This window comes from Cheilinus undulatus, linkage group 15 (assembly GCF_018320785.1).
Source record: "Cheilinus undulatus linkage group 15, ASM1832078v1, whole genome shotgun sequence".
NCBI lineage: Eukaryota > Metazoa > Chordata > Actinopteri > Labriformes > Labridae > Cheilinus > Cheilinus undulatus.
This window is the reverse complement of record NC_054879.1, coordinates 38609260-38634299: the sequence shown is the minus strand read 5'-3', so window position 1 is coordinate 38634299 and position 25040 is coordinate 38609260. Positions and strand designations below refer to the sequence as shown.

Genomic DNA, 25040 nt, shown 5'->3' with positions numbered 1-25040 from the left:
CACTGTGGAAAGAAGTTTAGTTTTTATGATGATGTAATAGAACTGATACGAAGCTCTGTCTCGTATCCGGGCACAGTTGCATTCATGTCTCATCCGAACTGTGCCAGAGTCCATTTGAATCGCTACTGAGACCACCTCCCCAAGTAGGCCCGGGTCTGGTTCATTTGCATTCACACTACCAAAATGAACTGAACTTTGGGCTCAAATCCTCTCTGAGAGGAATGAGTAAGAGGAATGGAGTAAAATATATGATATATTTATGAATTTATTACGTTATAATGGACAATCACAAAACATGCCATGTTTTGTTCAAGCTGAACAGCTTTTGTCCACCATTTAGTCCTAACCATGCTTTTAAAGGACACTGTAATATAATAAGCAAATAAACTTTGCAGGGTGCAGAGTGGATTGAAGTGAAAACTCCTTTAGGAGTACAAGTTACAAGCCATGGTGATGTGTCATTTATGGGTGAGTCGGTTTTAAGAGCCAGCTTTTACATGTGAACAAGAGGTCACTCCAGTTTAAGATTCCCTTTCATTTTTCTACTTTTGTTGTTGTTTAATTGACATAAAAGGCTAAGGTTGTACTAAATGATGAGTCGCTCGGATGCTGAGAGACCGGTTATTTTTCTGAGCTGGGCCAAATAGATTTGTTTTCTGAATGAGCTAGAATTCCCATCACTACAAGTAAGGCTGGGTGGACATACAAGCAAGGTCAGGATTTACTGTGCCAAACTGTACTGAACAAACCAGACAGCTTGGTGAAAACGGTGGGGCCAGTGGTCTTCAAAGGCCAAATCCTTGAGGGATTTGGTTCTAGCTGGAAGGACAGAGCTAGTTTCTCGATTTAGTAGCACTCAACTTCTCTCAGGGTAGTCCTCAGCTATTACTCTGTTCCTCTCAGGAGAGTCAGGATGTGTTAGCGAGAGAACACTGATGGCAGAACAAGCCCAAGTGTCCCCTGTTGTTTCCTCGACTGCAGACCTCCAGCTCTGTCTCCTGTGACAGTCACTGAAGTTTACTTCAAGTTCAGTCAGATGGGTTTGCCTGTAGCATTTGGATTTTTTTGCCCTGGGTCTACTGGGCTGAGCAAACCGGCTCAGCCAAATACTTCTGCAGCTCCATGCCCCAGATTTCACCTTCGGTAAAAGTTTTCAGCACCTGTGGGTGCCTTGCTTCTCAAAAAATGGACAAGATGAGCAAAATACCATGATGTGGGGGGTCCGACATCTGCCACAAAATACACTGACGCATTGTTATAAATTTGTACCTCTTTGTGACTCTGCATGTTGGTCATGATGAGGTCACATCCTACTCTTCCTGTTAGCCTGTTTTTTGTTAGCCTGTGGTTAGCATGACACACTTGCAGGTTACATCTTTTAAACAGCGGCCAGCTGAAGCTCATGAGCTTCTTCTACATTTGTTGTTGAGTTTTTTCTCTAGCTGCCTTGAGCACTCTGTGCTTTCTGTCATCTACTCCTTACTTTAGAAAAGCTTGTTTTTGAAAACTGAAGCAAATGAGTGCTAAGACTCCTCACATGACTGCCAAGCCAGCTTGTGTACCACTACCCCCGCGTACTGACACAGACACGCACAAACATACCCCAAACACCTGTGCTCCATTTTCTTCTTAGCTCCCTCCTTTTCTTCCAAAGCTTTTTCTTTTTCTGCACTTTGATTTTTTTCTGTCTCATTTGGTGTTCATTTGTGGAGTGAGCCTGGGTGAGCAGAACCGTGCTAGTCTAACATGTGTGAACTCTTTACTTTTCTCCGGCTAACACTTGCAGACGCGCGTTCACGCACGAGTCAAAACAGGATAATCATGTGAATAGGCTCTGTGTTAAGGAGTTGCTGATGAATGCAAAGGGAAAAACCTTGGTGGGACTTACAGTCAGCTCCCAATGCATTATGGGATAGGTCCTCCTCCACTCCCATCAGAGGGATCACATATCAGCCTATTGGAAAATGGATGCTACTGCTAGAACTGACAATCACTCAAACAGACAGAGGGGTGAGAGCATGTCTGCTGGTAATGGCCCTTACACTGACAGTGAATATCGGACCATAGCTTTATGTCTTTATGTTTTCCTTCAAGATGAAAAATACAATCAAATGATCAAAACCAACAACTTGCTTGTTGGGCTGATAAGTGTTTTTCAGATTTAGTTGAATATGGACAAGGTATCATTTTCATAGTCAGTTCCACTTTACACTTTCCCTTAGGGATGCACCATGTTGGATTTTTTGTTAACATCCAATATGCCGATATCACAAATTCATTTTAGCCGTACTGATATTCAAATATGTATTTCAGACCTAAAACCTCAGTCTTTTGAACATATTTGAATGTATAAGGATGAACAAAAAGAGTTTAAAGACTGAGAATGAACGGAGAAAAACACCTAGGTCTGTTGTTCCAGCCTTCAACATTACAAACTTATTAGTAAAAATGGCAAAAATTCACCGTCTGCCAGACGTAAATATGGGAAGCTTAGCGGTTAGCATGCCGAAGGAACAGTGGGGTATGACAGGTTTGTGAACTAGAAAAAGGAAAGGCTCTCGAGGGTGATACTCATATAACTACCCAGCTGAAGTGAAAACCTGTTCACTGTAAATGAAACAGTACGATACAGTAATTGCTTAACTATCATTTCAGCATAAAGGTGACCACGATCTAGGTTTTAGAGCACTTCCCACCAGTTTTTATTGTTGTTTGCTAACTATAATGGACTCCTGCTTTCCTCTGTAGTATCTGTAAGGTCTTTATTAAATGGCTCCATGCACTTTATATTTTCCTGTACTCATACAGATATCTCCAAAGCCAGGAAAACAATGTAAAGGAATCATGCCCTGGAATTAGCAGCAGCTCTAGACTTAGAAATTGTACCCTCATAAAGATGACTTGCATTGTTTTTCCTCTGCCATTGTTGTGGACAAAGCTGGTCTTAGAAGTCTAGTCCCTGCTTGATTTTTAATGGTCAGTGAGAGAAAAGTTCAGAAAGTTGAGCTACTTTCAAGAGTGCACCAACCAAAAACAGCTGACACCAGAGACATTTTTTTGCGCTGAGCATTGAAACTCTGAATTGCATTTGTTCTATATTGAAAATGAGCTCTACCAGTACACTAACTCTGCACCATAAATCGTGTATTTTAGTTTCTGTTTTACCAGAGCATTTAGCATCTTTTTTGTATGTTTCTTTGGTATTTATTTAAACAACAGTAAGACAGGATTAGTTTGATCCACTTTCTTCATTAATTACCATCCATTAGCTGTTACCTAAGACAGCGCTTGTCTCTGTGTGGGTGGTGCATGAGATTGCTCTCTTCTCTTAATCTTTTGTAAACTGGATATGGTTTTTTCATTGCACACCAACATGTGAAGGTGTAGCACGTCTTCGATCAGTGTGCTATGGAGGTGCTCTCTCCTTTGTCTCTGTCTGTCTCTCTGTGTCTCTGCTGGCTGGGCTGCTGACACACTGGAGGATGACAGGTCAGCAGGAATGACTGCAGTAGAACTGGAGCTGGGCAGGGCTTTACTGAACAGCCTGTCTGCTCCTCCTCCATATGGTACCATCTTTCTCACACATAACAACACACAAACACACACACCCTTAAACGCTCCCACTAAGCCACTGCAAGAGGACAAGGGCGTTGCCTGCAGTGTACGACGGTTCGATGGCTGGTCTGTGACCCACACACTATGATGTCACTTTATGTTGTGGGGGTTGTGTGTGTTTGCATGTTGTGTAAGGGGTGAAAAAGCAGGGGGAGTAATGTGGGAACCTTATGCGTCTGCCTGTAAGTGAATCAGGACAAGGAATTGTCCATATCAGGCGGCTTCTGCTGCTGCTGCTGCTGAGACGACGGCGTCTCGTTTAGTGGACAGAGCGCTCACTCTGCTCTCTTAAAAAATGAATGAGAGGGGATTAAATCCACATAAAGAGGCAGGGAAGTGTAGAAGGACAGCAGCATATCTCCCTGCACCAACCAGCCAGCCAGCCAGCCAGCATGGGACTGACCCACATAGCAGGGGAGCTCATTAGTCACCCCATCAGTCAGTCAGCTAGCACACTTTTTCACTGTTATGTCAAACCATACTCAGAGAGCCACCCGCTCAGACAGTCAGGTTACTGGGCTGCTTTTTAAACCAGCTCATAGATATCACGCGGAATATGAAATCATAGCAGCCATTGTTTATATTCTTATTTAGCTTTGACATTTACATTTGGCAAGAAACACTTAGTTGATTTAGTTGTATATCAATACAAAGCTGATGAAAAGATTTAATCTTTAAATTTCAGTCTTGCACCTGAAGATATTCTGTTTAGTATCGCATAGACGAAATCATCAAAATGTTCATACGTTGGAGGCTTCAGACAGGACATGATGGTATTGATTTTCTTGAAAATTGCTTAAAAAGGATTTTCAAACTACAGGAAGAGAAAAATTCTGATTTCATCAAATCAAATTGGAAAAAGAACAGAACATGAAAGTACACAATGAAAGCCATGAATCTTTATTTTAACAGTGCTACAGACAGTAAGGATATATGCAGAGTAATCATGCCCACATTCAAATATTGTGGTTTTTCTGGAAACTGTTTTGTATTAGTATGGGATACTTAAGATTGCAAAGGTCCTGGATCTTGGTTTGATAAGGGAGAATGATATTAAAAATCAGAAACAGGTATTTGCTATAGGGTTAAAAATGATCATTCCCATGATGCAGTTGTGGATGTTTCTGCACGATGCAGAGTCATAATATAGTTGATGCATACTCACACTGCTTATAAACTTCCCTCTCCAACTGGACCATCCAAAAATACCCAGATAACCAGTTTCCCTTTCAAACAAGGACCCTTTAATACTCCAACAGTAGTCTTGAAATAGCAGGTTTTCTGGACTTTACTGTGACACTTGTAATGCTACTCAACCAATCAAATCCTTTATTCTGAGCAGGCTGGCGAGTAAACATGGAAGCAGCCCGAGGAGTGCAGAAAGAAAGTTGGAGGTCAGGAGTGAGTCAAAGAGGACTGGAGAGGAATGCTGAAAAAGAAAAAGACTTAAAACAGAAAGATCGACAACCAATACGAGACAAACACACATCTGTGGACAATCATATCTGGAAATAAATTAACCAATAGCAGAATCCTGACACAATCAAATACATTAACATTATTTATTAATGGTGTTTTTGAAAACTAAGTTTAATTAAGAATTAATAAATAACCTAAAAAACTACGATACCATCCATTGAATTTTCTAAATTATGCCTTTTCTATTTTGGTTATACCTTTGGAAAAGCTATCTTTATTTTAGGTACATCTTTTAACTTCAAGCAAGACTTTATATTTTAATGTTTTATCATTATTATTAATATTTTTCATATTTTGTTCTAAAATAACCCCTTTAATAACTGAGGATGCAACCCTCTATTTTTTTAAAGATTAATTTTTGGGGCTTTTAACCTTTATTAAGATATGAGAGCTAAAGAGATTCAGGATATATGGGGAGGGACACTCAGTGAGTTGAAGACTATAGCCCCTTGTGATGTATAGTGATATTGAATAGAAATGGTGTCAGAAGCTTTTGTATCTGTGCTAACTTTCATAAGAAGTGGTAGAAATGAACGGACTCTGGTGCAGATGATTAGTATTTAATCTTCTTGTGAGTCTCTTGGACTTTAGTTGACTATTAACGGATTATTTATTCAGGGAAGGCATGGTGAGAGAAATACATCCAGAACTCTTTAAGGTTAATATTTTCCTGATCAGTCTTGATGATACTACATGGTCACAGTAATCAATTTACAAAGAGATGCTGGCTAATGACAGCATGAGTATGTCTAAAGACTGGTGTCGTTTTTCCAGACTAAGCACCCAAGTTTTGTGACAAATGATACAGCAAGCCAAATGATACGTGGTCATCGAAAGAAGTCACTGAGACCTTTAAAGGGCATATATTATGCAAAATACTCTTTTTCAGACTTTTCTAACCAAAAATATGTGCTTTTGGCCTGTCTACAATCCCCCCAATAATCAGAAAAATCCCCCCCACTCTCTTTCTCCACCTTTAAAAGAGCCGCTGAAAAGAGCCTAGCTCAGATTTTCCCCTCATGATGTCATGCAGGGATTTAGCACCGCCCCCAGGTTTGGTTGGCCCTCCCCGCTTGGAAGAATGTTCCACCCCCCTCTCCTGATCCTGAGAGGAGGTTCAGGAGTTGCACATCCAGTAAGCCACATCCATTTCCTGAGAGGGGCCAAGTCAGACAGCTCATTAACCTGCATCAATAGCAGACTTAGCACATTTCCCCCCTAAATCAGAAGTGAGGATCATTATAAGGCAAATGTGGATATAGATGAGACATAGATGGGGCTTGGGGCTCATAATACATTATGTTCTTTCACTCTCTCACACTGTAATACTAATGAAGACTAATCCGTGATGGAAACCATTCTTTTGCTGAACCATAATCAGAAGCAGTTTTCCACTTCAGTCTCTGCATGGTGGACTTCTGTTCCATCCATGACCTCCAAACCCTGTAATTACTCAAAAACCTGTGGCAAGCTGCCGTTGGCCAGCTGCGGTTGGTCAAAGGCTTCTTTTGCTGATGGTTACCTGCTTGGTGGGTCTGTGAAAGTGAAAAGGCAGCCACTCTGCCCAGAGAGATTATTAGCCAGCTTGTCAGTCACACTAAATGAGATTGTCCATGTTCTGTCTCTCAACTTGGTAACAAGTGACCGCGTGGGCCATTGGTTAGTCATTTAGCCAGCTGAAATTTCTCAATAAATGTAAGCTGTAAGCTGATTAAGCTCTGGTTTTAAGTCATTATGTTTTATCCTGCTCTCCATTGGGTTTCTACAAATAAATACCCAGCTATTTTTAGACATGGATCATACCGATACTAAGAGGTTAGCTTGCACATACAAGGTGAAAAACTGAATTTAAACTGTGCTGCTTGTAACGTCTACTCCCCCTACTCTGTTTTCTTTCTGTTTTCTTTTTGTTTCTGGCGTTTTACATTCTCTGCTCTCGAAGTGTTACACAAGCAGTCAAGAATGACTGAAAGTGCTGTGATAAAAATGAGGATTAAAAAGGAAGAAATGAAGAAGAGACGTGTAATGGAGCTGTTTGTACAGTGGTGCTGTATATAGTGGTTGAATTTCTGCCTGCCTGCAGAACATTAGGGTCCAGACGTACAGACACACTTTGAATTTGCCACAGTGTATGAATATAGGAATATGGAGTGCTTACATTTTCTAGTGGTCTTGTGAATTTCTGTTTCTCATCCCATACTTGTCCCCAAGTCAAAATTTACTTCAAAAGATTTTTTTCTCTATTTTTCTGTTGTAGGGTGTTTTGAAATCTTTGTGCCTTCCATTGCCTTTTGCTGTAATTATTGTCTCTTTGATGGCAACAGGCCACACAGTCCATTACTGTGTCGTCACATTGTAAACCCGTGGGATTTATCCGTCCCTGAAAGAATGAACGTCCACTTTCTCTTTTTTATAGGCATTCCTTCGCTGCTACCACATTCAGATTTGTCGTCTCCTAATTCCTGACAAACCGACACACTTTTGACAATGACATAACTGACGACAAGATGGTTGTTTTCTGAAAGGATTGGTGACACAAGTGTTTACTGCTGTAAGACAGAAGTATTTCTGTGAAAAGTAATGTGTTGATGTTTTTGTGTTTTACAGAACCGTGAGCTGCAAATCATGAGGAAGTTGGACCACTGCAACATAGTCCGCCTGCGCTACTTCTTCTACTCCAGTGGAGACAAGGTGAGTTGGATGAGCTGGCTTCTTCTCATCTTTAGACAGACTCCATCTACAGAGGCAAATGTTTTCAAAATATTATTAAGGCCTTATGAAGTATTCATCAGAAATCATCATAGGGCTAAAACAAACATACTGGTATCTGCACTAGGGATGTTCCAATACCACTTTTTCCTTCCCGATACGATTCAGATACCAAGGTGTTGGTTAACAGCTGATACCGAGTACTGATCCGATACCAGTGTGAACTTTCTGGACTGACTGTGGTGATTATTGAGTCTTGCTGCTAAATATTGAAATAACAATGCTGCATCTCTTTCTATCTTACCTTTATGCTTTATTCGGGCAGCAGCACGTGATTACAAAACAGCCTGCAACTAACTGATAGAAAATAATATGGCAGTTAGCATTTGAGTTAGCATTCGAGCTAGCAGTAATAAATGATTGGAATTTGATTAAAATGGATTTAAAAAAGATGTTTAATATCGGGTTTACTGGTGTGGATTTAATTACTAAAGTCCCAAAAAGTCATGAGTTCCAGGCTCCCTGAAAATGCTGCTGCATGGGATCCAGAGGCATCAATAGCGTCAGTGGGGAGGCACAACAGCTAGCTTCAAGAGGAAAAACAAGTGAGAGGCAATGATTTACAGTTCAAATGTTATTTTATTTTTGTGTCACTTCTTGTCATGTACTACAGCGCTGGTCTGGAAGGCATTTTAATGATCACATTCAGAGAAAAACTGTCACGTTCTTCTGGTTCTTCTTTGGTGCTCCAAAATGGTAGCTCGTGCATGCAGTGCTTCCCAGCAGCGAAGAAGAATTAATTTCCAATTTGTAGCGCTAACATTTAGCATGGCTTAACGAAGCAAAATATAAAGCTAAACCAAACGGTATCAGATTGGTGCATAAACTCATGTACTCGCCGATACCAATACCTGCATTTTAAGCAGTAGCAGATGTATTTCCGATACTGGTATCAGAATCGTAACAAGCCTATTCTGCACATATGTTGTCCTATTTGTTTGGGTAAACTTTTATAGAAAATTGTAAGGCAGAAAAATCTTTGGGTGTTTAATAAGTGGTTTCATCATGTAGTCTTTGGCCACACTAAACAACCCTCATCACTTCACACTGACTATACATGTAGTAGACTGCTACAGCTAATGTTGGGCATATACTAGACTTTAAAAAGACTACCATCCTAAAGACAATTTATCAGCAAGTTGCTGAGTTTTATTCACACACTTAGATTTTGCTGGTCACTAACTACAAGCCTAGAATATGATTCCTTTTGAGAAAAAAACAGAAGTTCAGAAGAAGAAGGGAAGCATGTTTTCTGTTATGAAATGCTTTCAATGTCATTTCCTGTTCTTTATTTCATATAGAAACATGATCAAGCTCTGATTAAACTGTCGCTACACTTGGCTACATCTGAATTAATCACCACACTGGTGGCAGTCATCGCTATCCTCTCTTAGAACTTCTACTTCTCTTCTCTACCTGAAACTGTGTCAGTGTATGTCGTGTTTGGTTTATTCATCTTAAAAGAGGAACATGAAGTTTGCTGATATTACTGTTTTTAAGGATAGAACAGCTGGCTTTAATCAGAGTTGTAACATACTGCTCCCTCTCATGTCTAAAACGTAGTTTAATGACTTTTAATTTGCCCTCTATGTAAACTCTCTTGACTTTTTAGTTTTTTATCTGTTAGCTGCACTATCCTTATTCGTCTGTCGCCCTCTTAGCCTGATAAACCTTTTAGAAATTAATTAGTGCATACTGTACACTATGACAGGGAAGTCCCTCTCCCTGGCCTTAGCCCAGCCCTGCTGTCTGGCTCGACGTCCCCTGGAGACTACAAGGCGGGGATATGTCATTCAACTATCTGACAAACAGGCAGTGGTCCATGTGTCAAATATAGCCACACATGAGCCCGGCACACGCTCACATGTTGAGGGGACTTTAACCATGACTCGGCAGTTTGGAATGCTCCCGTGTTGCACACCTCCTGAGGCTGAAGGACGGCTGGGAGGGGATTTAAAAGGGGGGGACGATGGTGTGTGTAGGTGAGACAAATGAGAGGGCCCTTGTTAGCAGACCGCTGGGTATCGGTTAATTTTAGACTCACCCGTGGCCCTCCCTTCAGAGCTGTAAACTCCACTCACTTCCCTTCCCCTTGCTCCATGCCATGTGCCCGCTGATCTCTGGGAATCAGAGCTGATTCTTGGTATACTGACACACTGGCTTGGCAGAGGGATGACCCTCAGGTGTTACTAGATTTTATGCTGTCACAGGATTTAGTTATTTTAAAAATCTGCCATATTTAGTTTTATCCATCATGTTTGCACCTTTTAAATCCCCCCCATATTCCCTGTCATGTATCCATTTCTTATCCCTCCCCCTTCCTGAATCACCCCAGGCTAATTATGGAGACTGGCACCGTGTTGTTGGTGTGGGGATTTACCACCCATAGAGCCCAGAGTGAGAACGGGAAGGAGGTGTGTTTGTAGCGAACAAGGCAAAAGGTAATGTCAGGGAGGTTAGAGCATGAAAGTAGAGGTACTTAAACGTTTATGGATGGATGACAGATGTGTTAAAAAGCAGAGGGTGAGCCAGAGATGCCAGGGGGTCAGGTCTGGCTTGTATGGGTGCCCCTGTCAGTGTCCTGATGGTAGGGTTCACACTGAGTGCAGATGTGCACATTAGGACCACAGCTGTCGGTGCAGCCGTCAACATGTGCACAGGTAGGCTTATGTAACTGCTGGCATGTGGCGCGCTCGACACACAGTGTGCTACTCCTTTTTACCCTTTAACCACTTGTATAATACTGTTCAAACAGAAGGCCACAGGTCCAAACTGCGTGGGCAAGTCTGCAAACAGCGGTGTGACTTTTGCTTCTTCGAATGTGTAGTCACAAAGACGATGGGTGTAAGAGTTAGAGCTGCCCTCTGCTGTGGATGCTTATCAAAACACTGATGGGAACACAGAAAAACACAAATACTTTCAATAACATCATGTTGCCAAACTGGCCCTCCAATGCTGGAATAACACTGGGCCATTTTTGAAAAATAATTAAAGCAACACCATAGGCAGCGTATGTTATAAATGCTGCTTTAGATCCTGTCATCAAATCTGGAAAAATGCCAATACCTTTAACACTGCTGTTGCACCCAAAAGTGCATCAAAGTGCAGGACAACCTGACCGAGTGACTTATCTTTGGACTTTTTTTGCTGTTTGTTTTTTTTTTTAAATCTCTGGGTGTTCCTGGTAACTAGTTGGCTAAATTGAAATTTAAATCCCTCATTAAACAGTCTAAAATAAGGACTATATTTGTTGAACATGGCTTAACACATGCTCACAGCATCTGTGGGTGAATGTCAGTTTGGTAGGTGGCTCTCATTAGCAGCGCTAGCACCACAAGCCTTCAGTTCATGCAGTTGAACGCCTGGTTTTCCCGTCACTCCAGTCAAATGGTGATAGAGCAGTCTAACCTGATGAAACCTACCTAAAACTTTGTCTCCACTTTCTAGATGAAAATACTGTCAAACTGTGCTGCTCTTACGAGAAGCTATCCGTTAACTATGCTTGTTTTTCATCCAGGCAGTAGAGTGAACAGAAAATGCCCCTTAACCAGGCCTACAGTGTGTCTCTGGCTACAGCATCAGCTACTATGGGACTGCTGCTTTACAGTGTGAGCACAACACACCACCAGTATTGTGGGCCAACATAAAAAAATAATTTACTGACTAGTGTTTTCATTAACCAGGTAGTCCATTGAAAACAAGACATTTTTAAAGGAAACCTGGCCACAACAGTACATCAGCTACAGTTACAAGAAGGTAAAAAATACAACAAACACGAGGGCAGATGACCCAGCAGTTAGGTCCCGCCCAATGTACACTGGCAGCCTGGTTGAAGCCTGGCCTGCGTGTCTCTTCCACAGTCTTTTGTCCCTGCTTGTGACTCTATCCACTGACCTCCTCTCTAAATAAAGGCGTAAATGGCACAAAATATATACTTAAAAATACAACATACCTGACATACAAACACGAGGGACAAAGAAATATTAAACTAGCTAAATATGGCCTTTGAAATTTCAGTTATGTCTTTTTAAGTGGCTTTGGACATTGCAAATTATTACAGTCCAGTGAGCAAAATAACCTAAGGCCTCTGACCCCCAACAAAAAAAAGCACTATATGGAGCTTCATGGAGTGGGTTTCCATGCCCGAGCAGCTGCATGCAAGCCTCACATCACCATTGCCAAGTGTCGAATAAGTGGTGTAAAGCACACCTAACGGTTTTAGTGAGTGACGAATTATGCCTCTCTGTTTGGCGGTAAGATATGCTAGTCTGGGTTTGGCAGATACAGGGAGAACGTTACCTTCCTGACTGCATTGTTCCAACTGTGAAGTTTGATGGAGGAGGGATAATGGCACAGGGCTATTTTTCTGGACTGGGGCTTGGCTCCTTATCTCCAGTAAAGGGGAGACTCAATGCTTCAGCATAGCAAACATTTTTGACAATGCTATGCTGCCAAATCTTAGGTAACAGTTTGGGTAAGGCTCTTTTAATTTCCATTTTGACTGTGCAACAGTGCACTATACATAGCACTATTAAGATATTAATGGTTTGATGAGTTTGGTGTGGTAGAACTTGACTGACCTGCACAGAGCCCTGACCTCAACCCCATTAAGCACCTTTGGGATGGACTGGAACAGAGATCAGGAGCCAGGCTTTATTGTCCATCATCAGTGCCTGACCCATGAATGCTCTACAGAATGAATGGGCAAAGATTCCCACAGAAATACTCTAAACTCAAGTGGAAAGCCGCCCAAGTAGCGTGGAGGCCAGCTCCATCTTAAAGCACACATATTTGAATATGTAATTTCAGTCCCTTTTGGTGTAATGGTCAGGCTGTATATTGTATGTGCTCTACCTAGTGCTGTACTATTACAATTGCAATGTCAGGATATGCAATTACAGAATTGCAATAAAAGGTTTGACATATTTTTTTTATTAAGAAGTACTTAGAAGGTTTACAAAAATGCCTTAAATTTTGAAATAGTGCCACTATTGCACTTTGTAGAAGTTCATTCTAAAAAAGAAAAAAACTATTTATATATTTTAGAAAAGTATTAAGTTATTTTGCAAGGAGTTTTGTAAAAACTTCAGGTTTTGTATTTTATATTCTTCTTTATATTTGTAAGTTTCCAGTTGAGAAATTCACTTCAGAACTCATTTTCTTTAACAACCAAGCAAGTAGATTAATCATGGTACCGTTTAGGTATTGTATTGTAAACACAGTATTGGCCAGTATGATCACAATTATTACCAAATCATGCAGCACTAGCTCTACCTGGGTAGAAGAATATTCAAAGACAGTTGCAGTCTTTGGTGGGGGTTTATCTGCCCTACGCAATCCTTATGTCACTCTGTTGTAGGGCTGGGCGATTATGGCAAAAATCAAAATCACGATTAATTGAACTTTTCACCTCGATTATGATTAATGAACGATTATCCCACCCCCAACCTCCGACTTTTTGTTCTGTAAATATTTGTGTAATTTTTTTAACAAACAACTGAAAGAAACAGGCACAGATTAAAAATTTATGGTTATTTATTGAAACATTTGAAATCAAAACCCACATCAGCTGAAATGAAAATGTTTTTTCATAAAAAGTCACATTTTTCCAAGAAAAGGGGAAAAATTGAAATAATGTCATGTGGGTTTTGATTATTTTTCGACTAATCGCCCAGCTCTACCCCGAAGATACATACTTCTATACAGATGTTAATAGAGTGACTGTGGTTGAGCTACATCACCTCTGGATGATGATTCAGGCCTGATGTGTTTTGTTGATAATTTTCCTTTGTTTCACAGATTAACATTTACAGACTTTAACCTACAGTTCTCTAATCCAGTGTAATTTACATACACTAATTGCTGACTCCCATACTGTGCCATACTTAACAAGGGTTGTATTACCAGGAAGCACAAACCACATGTTAATATAAGCCAGCCTTGCAAGCACTATAAACAGTGTATGTCATACTGCACAGGTTTCCATCCACCTCCTCCTCTTTGTCAGTGTTGCACAGTGATTGTAGTTGATAGATAGCTGAACCAGTTGTTCAGGTACAAGTGGTTTCCTCAGCAAATTGGAGGCTGAATTATTTAGCCGGGAGTGAGCAGGTAGCCAATCACATCCCCGCCTGCCTAACCATCTGGGAAAGAGCCAAGGAAGTGGCTTTGTAGTGAGGCAGGAAGTGAGTCATCGCTGTTGCTAGGCTAAATATAGCTTTGGTGGCGCTAGCAGGAGGTGGAGCAGGCCCTGTAGTCGTCACAAATATTATCAATGGAAGTTCTGGGATTGGAGAAAGAATGGGCGCACACTGTCACACACACAAAGCAGACAGATATGGCTACTGGAAAAACACACAGTGAGGAAAAGTGTGTGTGGGGGTGGGGGGGTACTAGTGACCACTGGGTGTGTAAATCTAAAAATCCATACCAGAGAGCTGCTTGGGAAGCTTCTACCCATCCTTGATGCCTGCACCTGTTTATTTCAGATGTGTGTGTGCGAGAGGGAAATCAGAACAGAGGAAGGCGTTGAGCCAGATGAAGTGTACCAAAAAGAGCCTGTCTGGGGGCTTTTCACAGCCTAAGCTTGCTCACTCATTGAGCTTTGCAGACCTGCAGGAAGCCAGCAGCTCTGTCATGTTAGCCCGACTGTTAACTCTGTGAACAGATGGGGCAGAGGAGGCAAAGGGATATGGACACTCTGTCAGAGGGAGGGAATAATTTAATTAATTGACGTGGGAGGCCTGAGGCAGTGTGTCTCACAGTGTTGTTAATGGCTGGTCGACTTTACTGGTCAATGGCACCATTACACAAAGCTTAAGAGTGTTCATTTCCCTTTCAGTGGAACTGATACAATAGAGCTGGTTCTACTATTTCAAGTATTCAGTGGTAATAACACACATCACTATATGGTTCTGTTTCTTTTTTGATAGTATGTCTCAGTGCTATAGCTAGGAAGCAAAACAGTTGGCATCCTCATTGCTTTAACCCGTTTTCACAGTTTAATTATAATTTGGTTGTAAAAAAAAAAGTAACACTGAATGACTTGTTTGACAAATGACACTCTACAATGAAAGTTGTCATGGATTGAAAATGATTAATAGCTGTGCAGGCACAGTTGCTTTTATATTTCTGCATATATTCTGCATTTCCGGCTGGGAGGATACCTCGGGGATGACCCAGAACTCGCTGGAGGGATTACGTATCCTGTCTGGTCCCAGAATGCCTCGGGATCCTCCAGCAGAAGTTAGAAAGTGTTGCTGGAAAGGGACGTCTAGATGGACTTGCTTAGCCTGTTACCCCCCGCGACCCATCTCCGGATAAACAGTTGAAGATAGATGGATGGATGGATTTCTGCATATTTGCTGGCCTAAAATTTAAAGATAACACAGACAACATTTTTGATATTTTTTGGCCCTTATTACTGAGTTGAGCCAAATGACCTGGATCTCTAAACAGAGACTGATTTCCCCTTGCAATGAGGAAAATATGATGGACATCTGCTGTGGAGACACGAGCAAGATCAGGGTTTCCTGTGACAAGCTTTACTAAATCAGACCCTACTCCTCGACTGAAACAGACCACATGTGAGCATTGAATGTCTCCGCCCATCCAGACTTTATATGGAAGCTTTAAATCCATGTCTGCTGACATTTATCTGTGAGCTTTTTACACTTTTGGTCTGAATTAGTTACCTCTTTCAGCACACCTACATGGCTTAAGATTCTTTTTTTTGCAGCACAAAACTTTGACATTTGATAGTGCTTCGTTATGCCGAAATGACTTCCTGCCCCCCATTTGGAGTTTTTTCTGCAAACAACCTATTGATATTTGATTTAACCCCTGGTTAAAGCCTTTCTCCATTGTCAGGACCATTAAAGTGTATTTTGAATCAGTTAAACCTAAACAGGACCACATTTTCTATGGTCATTGAAGCTCAAATGGCTCTTGTATCATTTCATTGAAAATGTTATGAATAGTCTAAGTCTGGAGGGAAACTGGGTAAAATTTCAAGAATGAAAAACATTTTAGACAAATATGCCTGGCTTACTGAATCCCCATACCTAATGGGGATTCAGTAAGCCATGCAAAATGTGCAACAGTCCAAAATGTCAGCCTGTTGCTACTTGAACTCTTCCAACCCCTCAGCAGGCCAAAGTTCGTCCTGGCCTGGCTGCTTCTCTTTAAACCTTCAGGGACAGACTGACTAGCTCTGAATGCATGATGAAGTATGCCAGGGATTTCCTTGGTAGATATATTTAGATCCAAAGATGAAAAATCATCTCTGTAGGGGCTGAAACTGTGTGACTTATAGCCCTGAAACAATGGCTCCATGAGAAACACCCCGTGACTCAGTGGCGGCTAACTCGGCACAGAATCAAAGAAAAGAGGAAGTCAGAGAATAATTGGGTGGAGAAGCCTCGACACAGCATCCTCTCAGGGTCACTGTGCTTCAGAGGAGAACGTGCACAGTCCCGCCCTTCAACCCGGGCCTCGTCCAACCAGGAAATGAGGAAATGACATCACTGTCTGTGGCCACTGTTGCACTACAGGCCGTTATGACGCATGTGCTTCATGTCCTCAGGGGAAGAGTCCTTTACAATGGACCACCAGTTTGACTCTGAAAAAACTTGAATTACATCAGCTCACAAACGGCTTCTTTCATCAGGGGAAGATGTATGACAGCTAAGGAAAAGAAAGGATTGACAGGAAGCTTTTCTACAGAGTGTGCTGACCTATTTGGCAGCTGAAATGTCTCACTATTAAGGCCATTTATGTGACTTTTTAGTCATTTCTGTAGTTGGGATTTTAATACTGAGAGTTGCAGAGATTTCCTATTCCTATACAATGATTTTAACTTTAATTTTCTCCTGATCTGTCTCATGGCTGACCTCTGTTTTCCTGTGTTTGCTACTCTCTTCAACAGAAAGATGAAGTGTATCTGAATCTGGTTCTGGATTATGTTCCTGAGACCGTCTACAGAGTGGCCAGACACTACAGCCGAGCCAAACAGACTCTGCCCATGGTTTATGTCAAGGTATGCAAGTGTGTGTGTTATTCTGTAACCATCATTGTTAAAACGGCCATGTAAATATCATATCTGCTAGGAGCCTGGCAGATTATTGGTGGCCAATGTTTGGCTTGTGGCCGAAAATTAGTTACGGCATTTTATTTTGCTGATCCCCAATACTTTAGCCACCTTAGCTCAGCTGAGGCTGTGTTTTCCCCTCTGGCTCCTTTAATTTGTTCTATCAGCTGTTACCAGGGCAACAGCTAGTCATGACATGATATTCAAGTGACAAGACAGTTTAGCTACCATACACTCTTACTCATCCACAACTAAACGCCCCCTAACCCCACCCAGTACCCCATAAACCCTCCTCCAAACACTATTGACTTCAGTCAACCTTATTTAACCAACTAATGGCTCATTTTCACTCTCCAGTGCCTCACATGTTCTGCCCACACTATCTAAATGACTACTAATGAACACTCAAGCCCAATTGTGGTCAATATAATTTGCCACCTTTAAAATGACTGACCTAATTCAACAGAGGTCCGGTCATTTACTGCTAGTAGTCTCACAATGAATGAAATGAGTCTCAAGTGATTGTGGTATAAAGACATCTGTATCTGGAAGGGCTAATCAGTATTCCTAGCTACCATTACACCATGAATACAAAAGAACACTACAAGCAACTCATAGAACATGTAATTGAAAAGTATAAGTCAGGGGTTGGATACAGAAAAATGTTCCAAGGCAGTGAACATCCCCTGGAGTTCAGTTAAATCCATCATCAAGAAATTAAAGTAATATGGCACATGTGTAAATCTGCCTAGATCAGTCCGTCCTCACAAACTGAGTGACTGTGAAAGAAGGAGACTAGTGAGAGAGGCCACCAGGACACCTATGACTACTCTTAAGGAGTTACAAGCTGCAGCAGGTGAGATGGGAGAGACTGCATACAACAACTGTTGCCTGAATTCTTTACCTGTCAAAGCTTTATGGGAGAGTGGCAAAGAGAAAGCCATGGTCAAGTGAAAGAAAGTTCTTTGCTCTGATGTTGCAACTGCACAAACACACCATCCCCCCTGTAATCATGGTGGTGGCAGCATCATGCTGTGGGGATGCTTTTTGGCAGCTAGCTTTGAAAATCTTGTAAAGGTAGAGGGTAAAATGAATGTGGAAAAATATGGGAAAATCACAGAGGACAATCTTACTCATTCTGCAAGAGAAATGGTTTAAAGACAACAAGGTCAATGTTCTGGAGTAGCCGAGTCAAAGCCCAGACCTCGATCTAATAGAGAATTTGTGGCTGGACTTGAAAAGGGCTGCAGCCAAAGGTGCATCTACTAAATAGTGACTTGAAGGGGGTGTTTTTTTTTTTTTAACACTTATTTTACATTGCATATTTTTGTTAATTGACGTTACCTTGTGGAAATCTGTTTTCACTTTTACATTAAAGAGGGTTTTTGTAATTTTTTTCTTAAAAAAAAAAGCCAAATTATATTGACCATGATTGATTAATAAAATCAATAAAAGGGTCAAACATCCAAGGGGGTTAATACTTTTATAGGCATTGTAATACTCCCTTTAGATAATTTAAGTAAAACAAGAGGACTTCAGGTGCTTTTCCACCATTTGGTCTGGTTCTGTTCACTTTGGTTTGGTACACAATTATTTGTGTTTCTTCTTTAAAAAAATTAGGAAGGTATTAAAATAACCAACATTGTACCCTCCTGCTTCTTTTGCAATCATGTGTTCAAGTCTGACCCCAGAGGGTGGAACTAGACACACTGCTGCCTGTTGATTGGTTGAAGGAATCTTCACATCTTATGTGACAGCTGTAATAATGAATGAACACAAAATCCACTATGTTTTGTAACGAGTTGTTTGAGAATAAGCTGGTTCTAAGAGTCTGCTTTTCAAGTGAACAACACAAACTGTTTTAGAGCCAGTTTCCTTTTTTATCATAATTTTTACGTGAAAATATAAAAAAAGCAAAAATGGTACCACATGCAGAGGTATTCAGAGCTAAAAAACTGAGCGCGTTCCAAACTTTAAATGTCACCATATCATAATTTGTTTAACAAAATAACAGCGTGAGTTGACATTTTTAAAAATGTCTTCCTCTAATATTTTTTCTTTGCTTCACATCATTTTAAACCATGTCTGTTCTGACTGTTTTGTATGCTGTTTATGCTGAACAGTTGCTACTTCCTAAGTATTTCTGTGCCTCACATATGTGAGCCAGTCATGAGAGTAATTTGAAAACACACACAACTAAAAAAAAAAAAAATTTCAAGCCTCCTCAGTGCTAATAATTTCCCTATCTGAATGAAATAATTAAAATAACACCTACATTCAGTCCTGTTGAGAGGAAGAGGCTCCCACAGTTATCTTTTTAGCTACAGGCACAGTATCAATAATCACTAGCATGGAAAAAGGTTCTGCTCACTGTATGAACACATAAAAGTGATCTGTTTTTAGCTCTAGAAAAAATAATGTTCTTATTAGAGGGCGTATAGATATTTTTGATTATACAGGCTTTTTTTTAATGCTGTGCAGGTTCAAACAGGTGGAAGGTTCAGTTAAAAAAAACAAGGTCAAAAGAACCAATTTGACCAAATTTTGTAACACAATTACTAGAGGAGGATCAGTTCTCTCTTTTACTTTTACACTCAGATGATTCTTCCAGTCTAAAAGGTCATGTTTACACTATTTATTCCGAAGAGGTTGTGTGAGACGTTGCTGTCCAAACATTGTTGATTAAATGTTCAGTACTTAAGTGGGGTTAAATTAAAAAACTTCAGTGGTTGTTTTTATTCTTAAAAGCCTGTAATGAAAGCTGAGCGTGCTGTCTGTGTAGTCACGGTGGTAACCTTTGTGCGTCTCTGTGTGCAGTTGTACATGTACCAGCTGTTCAGGAGCCTGGCTTACATTCATTCGTTTGGGATCTGTCATCGGGACATCAAACCCCAGAATCTGCTGCTGGATCCAGAGACCGCCGTGCTCAAGCTCTGTGACTTTGGCAGGTGAGACGCAAACACCGTGTCGACAAATTCTGACAGAAATGGGGTAGTTCTCCCAGAATGTAAAGGACAGTTTGACAGTTGATGTTGTTGATGTAGCATGCTTTGCTTCTATGCTGGGAATGTAAAACATATGCCAGCAGCTGGTAAGCTAACTGAGTTAATTAAAGGAAGAGGCCTTAATCAGACTTATCCATACAAGATAGATAGAGTCTGGCACATAGCCCCCCCATGACACTGCACTATGATATTTTATAGGGTTGTTCTGATTCTGATACCAGTAATGAAAATATGTCCAATACTGCTTGAAATGCAGGTATTGGTATCAGCGAGTATTTGAGTTTATGCAATTCTTCTTCGCTGCCAGAAAGTACTGCATGCACGGGCTACTGTTTTTAGAGCAGCGAAGAAGAATCAAAGGACCCACTGCAGCAGCAAAGAATAGTGGCTGCTTGACAGTTTTTCTCCAAATGTGATCGCTAAAATGCCTTCCAGACTGGTGCTGTCGTACACAACAAGAAGTGACACAGTTTCTAAAAAGTTGAATAACTTTTGAACCATAAATCCTTGCTTCTTACTTGTTTTTCCTCTTGAAGCTAGCTGTTGGATACCATTAATGCCTTTAAATCCTGTACAGCAGCATTTTCAGGGAGCCTGTAACTTGTGTGACTATTGGGCACTCTAATGATTAAATTCACACCAGTAAAACCGATATTGAACGTCTGTTTAAATTCATTTTAAACAAATTACCATCACTTAGTATCACTAGCTCAAATGCTAAACCGCCATATTGTTTTCCCTTTGTGAGGGTCTGTCAGCCAGTTGCAGGCTGTTCCATCATCAGGTTATGCTGCCCAAATAGAGATGCATTTTAGACAGCAACCTTAAAACCTTCTAAAGAAGAAATGCCATTAATTTTAACCCTTAATCTATTACAGTTAAAGGATGAATTCTGTTCAAAATGAACCAAAGTGAACATTAATGTTATTGTTAGAACCTGTTGGAAGTCCAACTCTGTCAGTCAGTGTTCTTTTTCCTCTTTATCACGACAATAACTGCTGAGTACAAGAATCATCTCTCATATTACTATAAAGTTACAGGTCTTTATAATTCCAGGGTATTAGTTTAACCGACTTGTAAATCCCGCGCCACCTAATGTGATCAATTTTGACTGTTCTACCAATTAACCACGCGCATCCCTAATTCCAATCATTTCAAGATCTAACTTTCACTGCAGCCACAGACAAACAAACAACTCTTACCATTTGAAGTGCTACAGTACTCTCCTGATCATGATGTTCCAACAATAACAGTTCTGCTGCATTGGAAAGGGTCCCTGGGATCCAAATCCAGTGAAAGATTCAACCCAAACATATAAAATTCAATGGAGATCAACAGTTTGCTTCAAATCTATAAAATGTAGGAGCTGTTTGGGTGTATTAGCTGTCTTTGCGTTTTGTTTGTAAGGGCAAAGTCCACATGAATAAAGCATGTGAATTTTTAAGCTACTGTCAACAGAAACATGTGTTTAAATGTCTAACTTTTCTTTTAAATGATTTAAAATGTTCCATCATGATTTCACCATTACATTTAAATAGTTCTGAGATAAAAGTTTTGGAGTTTCCTCAGTTGTTCTACTTGTGTAAGAACTTCTACAGGTGTGTATTAGTCTCTAAATGCAGCAGTGTTTGGTAATGGTGCTGATGAGTGTGTGCTGTAATTTTGTCTGCAGTGCTAAGCAGCTGGTCCGTGGAGAGCCAAATGTGTCGTACATCTGCTCTCGCTACTACCGAGCTCCTGAGCTCATCTTTGGTGCAACTGACTACACCTCAAGCATAGGTAGGCCGACTCCAGCTGTAACAGTCTCTATGTTACTCTTTAGCCATGTGATAAACTTGTAAAAAGCCCAAAAAAAAAAATCTGATTTATGTCATAAAATGACCTGTTTGATTATAAAAAAATGTCAGATGTTATGTGTAATTTTTTTTCTCATCCAGACTGTTGATTTGTTGTTAAAAACCATTTGGTGATCTGTGTTTTCCTGTAGATGTGTGGTCAGCCGGCTGTGTGCTGGCAGAGCTGTTGCTAGGACAACCAATATTCCCTGGCGATAGTGGCGTGGATCAGTTGGTTGAAATTATCAAGGTGATGACGGGGTAGAACCGGGGGATTAAAAAAGTCATCTGAAGCTATTTAAACAAGTGAGTAAAGACCTAAATTTGCATCCCTCTGTCCTTTTCTTTCTCTAGGTTCTCGGCACCCCAACCCGAGAGCAGATCCGGGAGATGAACCCCAACTACACTGAGTTCAAATTCCCCCAGATCAAGGCACATCCTTGGACTAAGGTGAGTCAACAGGTACAAGAGCCCTTTTACTTTTCTTAGATCCACCACAGCAGCATCTCTTGTCTCCATGCTTGTGTTTTAATCATACTCAACCCACAAGTCGCTCCACTCTCATTTAATCTCATTTACCGCCGCCCGACAGAGCTGTGAGTCCTTACAGCTCCATGTCTGCTCTGTGCTGAACCTTAGACACAGTACTCGTCTCCAGGAGTTTTTCTTTTCCTGAGGGAGTGTTTAGTGGTAAAATATTGATAGTTTGCTACATATGCAAGAAAATAGGAAGCCTCGTTCACATCTTTATTAGTCTTTAAAACTCTTTAGGATGACAACAGTCTGTGATGCATCACAGAGAAAGGAGAAGCATTCATCTGTATGAAGAGATGTTTGATTTATGCTAAAATATAATGGAAAACTGTCACCAACAAGCTAAAAGATTTAGCTCTAGATTACACTACTTTCCACTTAAGAAACTTAGGTTTTTTCTCCCGATGTCAGGTAAAATAGATATGAAATAATCTATTTACTAAACATAAAGTAATGTTCAATTAAATAAGCTAAAAGATCATCAGTTTTGTTGATAAAAAGAAGAAGAAGAGGAAGAACCTTAATAACCTTTAGTTACTAATTGCTTTACAGGGACATTAATAATGGAACAAATGTAAAAACATAAAACATTTGGGTCATTTAATCATAAGCAAAGCGAAGTCTTTTGTTAATCAGTGGTACCGAGAAAACAACATTTAGATGTAGTACAGCCACCCTCTGGTGATAGTATTGCATTACAACCAGTTGTTGGTGAGAATGATGTAAAGTATATTTTGTAGATGTCAAAAATCACGAGAAATCTTTAAATCCTCTGAAATAACTATTACTTGATTTGAAAAACTCACCCCATCCCTATTTTGAATGTTTTCCTTAAACAGTGTTTTGGCTTTTTTTAAACAGCTATGAAAAAGCAACAAACTGCTGTAACACTCAGACTGTTGCTTCCTGATAAATTTTTTTTTTTTTTTTTTTTACATTTTTTTAAACCTTTAATCCTTCTGTGTTCTTGTCCCTTGCAATCTGTTGCTTCTCTGCAGGAGACTGTATGAATGTTTTTATTGGAATTTTAGAGCAAGTTTTAAAACAGCATAGTAATGATACCGTTTCACTTGTGTGCATTTTTAACCCAATTAACCCCACTGGATCACCAATGATCCCAAGCGGTAGTGCAGTATCTCAGGAACTACGCCTGGTGTTTATATCCCTTTCAGAACATTTCATGCACATTTTACCAACAAATTGTGAATGGTTTTACAGAAATAAATGATAGTGATAGCTTCTGTTGTGTGTTTGGTAGAAAGTCATTTTTTCTCCTCATAGACAAGGCCTGAAGGAACTAAATGCAGATGTGAAAATACTTTTTTATAGTTTATCTAGGTGTGATTTTTATAAAATCTATGAGATTCAGTTACCATTTGATCACAAAACTTTTGATGCATTCATATGATATCATTGCAGCACATGTAGTCTGACAGTCCAGGTTACCTTAGAGAAAAACATGTCTAATTTAACTGTGCTTAAAGATTTGAGATTTTACATGCATTTTTATATAGAGGTGGACCAAAAAAAGCAAAAAAAGTTGCTTAGGGTAATTTTAGCTGGTGTTTAAACATATTTATGAGTGTCCTAAACCTTTGTCAGCTCTGTTGAAGCTCCTAAACAAACTACTAACTAGCTGTTAATCTGTGCCAGCAGCTCAGCCTGTTTTTGTTGATCACTGTAGCTCTATATTTCATGCTCTTCTTTTAGTCTATTCTATTAAAACAGGTTGAAAATAAATGGACAGGCTTTCCTCCCTGCTTCCTCTCAGCGCTCCCGCCCACTGCTCTATCATTGGATAACAGTGACATCCAATCAGCATGCAGCAGCAGGTACTCCTGTTTGCCTCTCATATGCCCTCCTGTGGTCACTCTGGGCATTTGCATACGTTGTTCACCTTTTACTGGAGCCAGGCATCCTCTCAGTGATCCATATCACAGCACACAAATCCAGCAGAGATCATATGAAGAAATCATGCTCATTTTGTGTGTGTGTGTGTTGATTAACAACAATGATTTGTCTCCTTTCATTTAAGACTTCATGGGATCACAGCTGTCTTTGTGTCTGATCTGTGTTCAGGTGTTCAGGCCGCGTACGCCTCCGGAGGCCATCGCCCTGTGCTCTCGCCTGCTGGAGTACACGCCCACGGCTCGCCTCACCCCTCTAGAGGCCTGCGCACACTCCTTCTTTGACGAGCTGCGCGACCCTAACGTCAAACTGCCCAATGGGAGGGAGAAGCCCTCACTCTTCAATTTCACCACCCAAGGTATCAAAACATGAAAGTCACTCTGAACAGAAACTGTGAAGGTTTACTGAGAGACCTGTAACTTCTTCTACATTCTACTGCCATTACTGAACAAGACATTTACTTATTATTGCATTCAGATCATAGAGATGCTTCTCAGTCTTGACCTTACTCTTTCTGTGTCAAATAATTTTTAGCATTGGACTGGAATCTTCTAGACTTGCTCCTCAGTTAAATGTCTGAAACTGTTGAACTAAACTTCAGCTGCTTTAGGCTTGCCAACAATTTTCAAAACTTTGGAGACCGCGGACATGAGGAGAGTTTTGTCTCATTGTTAACATTATAATCTTCTGATTTCACACACTAGATGATTCAGCCAAACTGTGAAACCACACACTGAATGTTTGTAGTAAAAACTTCACACGGGTGAGTCCACGGACATGGGATCTCTCAGAAACTTGTGTGATCAA

The 25040-nt window shown here is 40.5% G+C and overlaps 1 protein-coding gene across 2 annotated transcripts in view; it reads left to right on the top strand.

Moving 5' to 3' along the window:
* Positions 1–25040, top strand: part of gsk3ba (glycogen synthase kinase 3 beta, genome duplicate a) — a 52696-nt gene that overhangs the window by 18607 nt on the left and 9049 nt on the right. The window contains exons 3-9 of one of the 2 annotated variants that reach the window (XM_041807168.1): positions 7702–7785; positions 16790–16900; positions 19769–19899; positions 21629–21735; positions 21944–22041; positions 22146–22253; positions 24405–24591. In XM_041807168.1, coding sequence (XP_041663102.1) covers positions 7702–7785; positions 16790–16900; positions 19769–19899; positions 21629–21735; positions 21944–22041; positions 22146–22253; positions 24405–24591 — 826 coding nt within the window. The remainder of the gene's footprint in view (positions 1–7701; positions 7786–16789; positions 16901–19768; positions 19900–21628; positions 21736–21943; positions 22042–22145; positions 22254–24404; positions 24592–25040) is intronic. The other variant, XM_041807169.1, reaches the window with a different exon arrangement.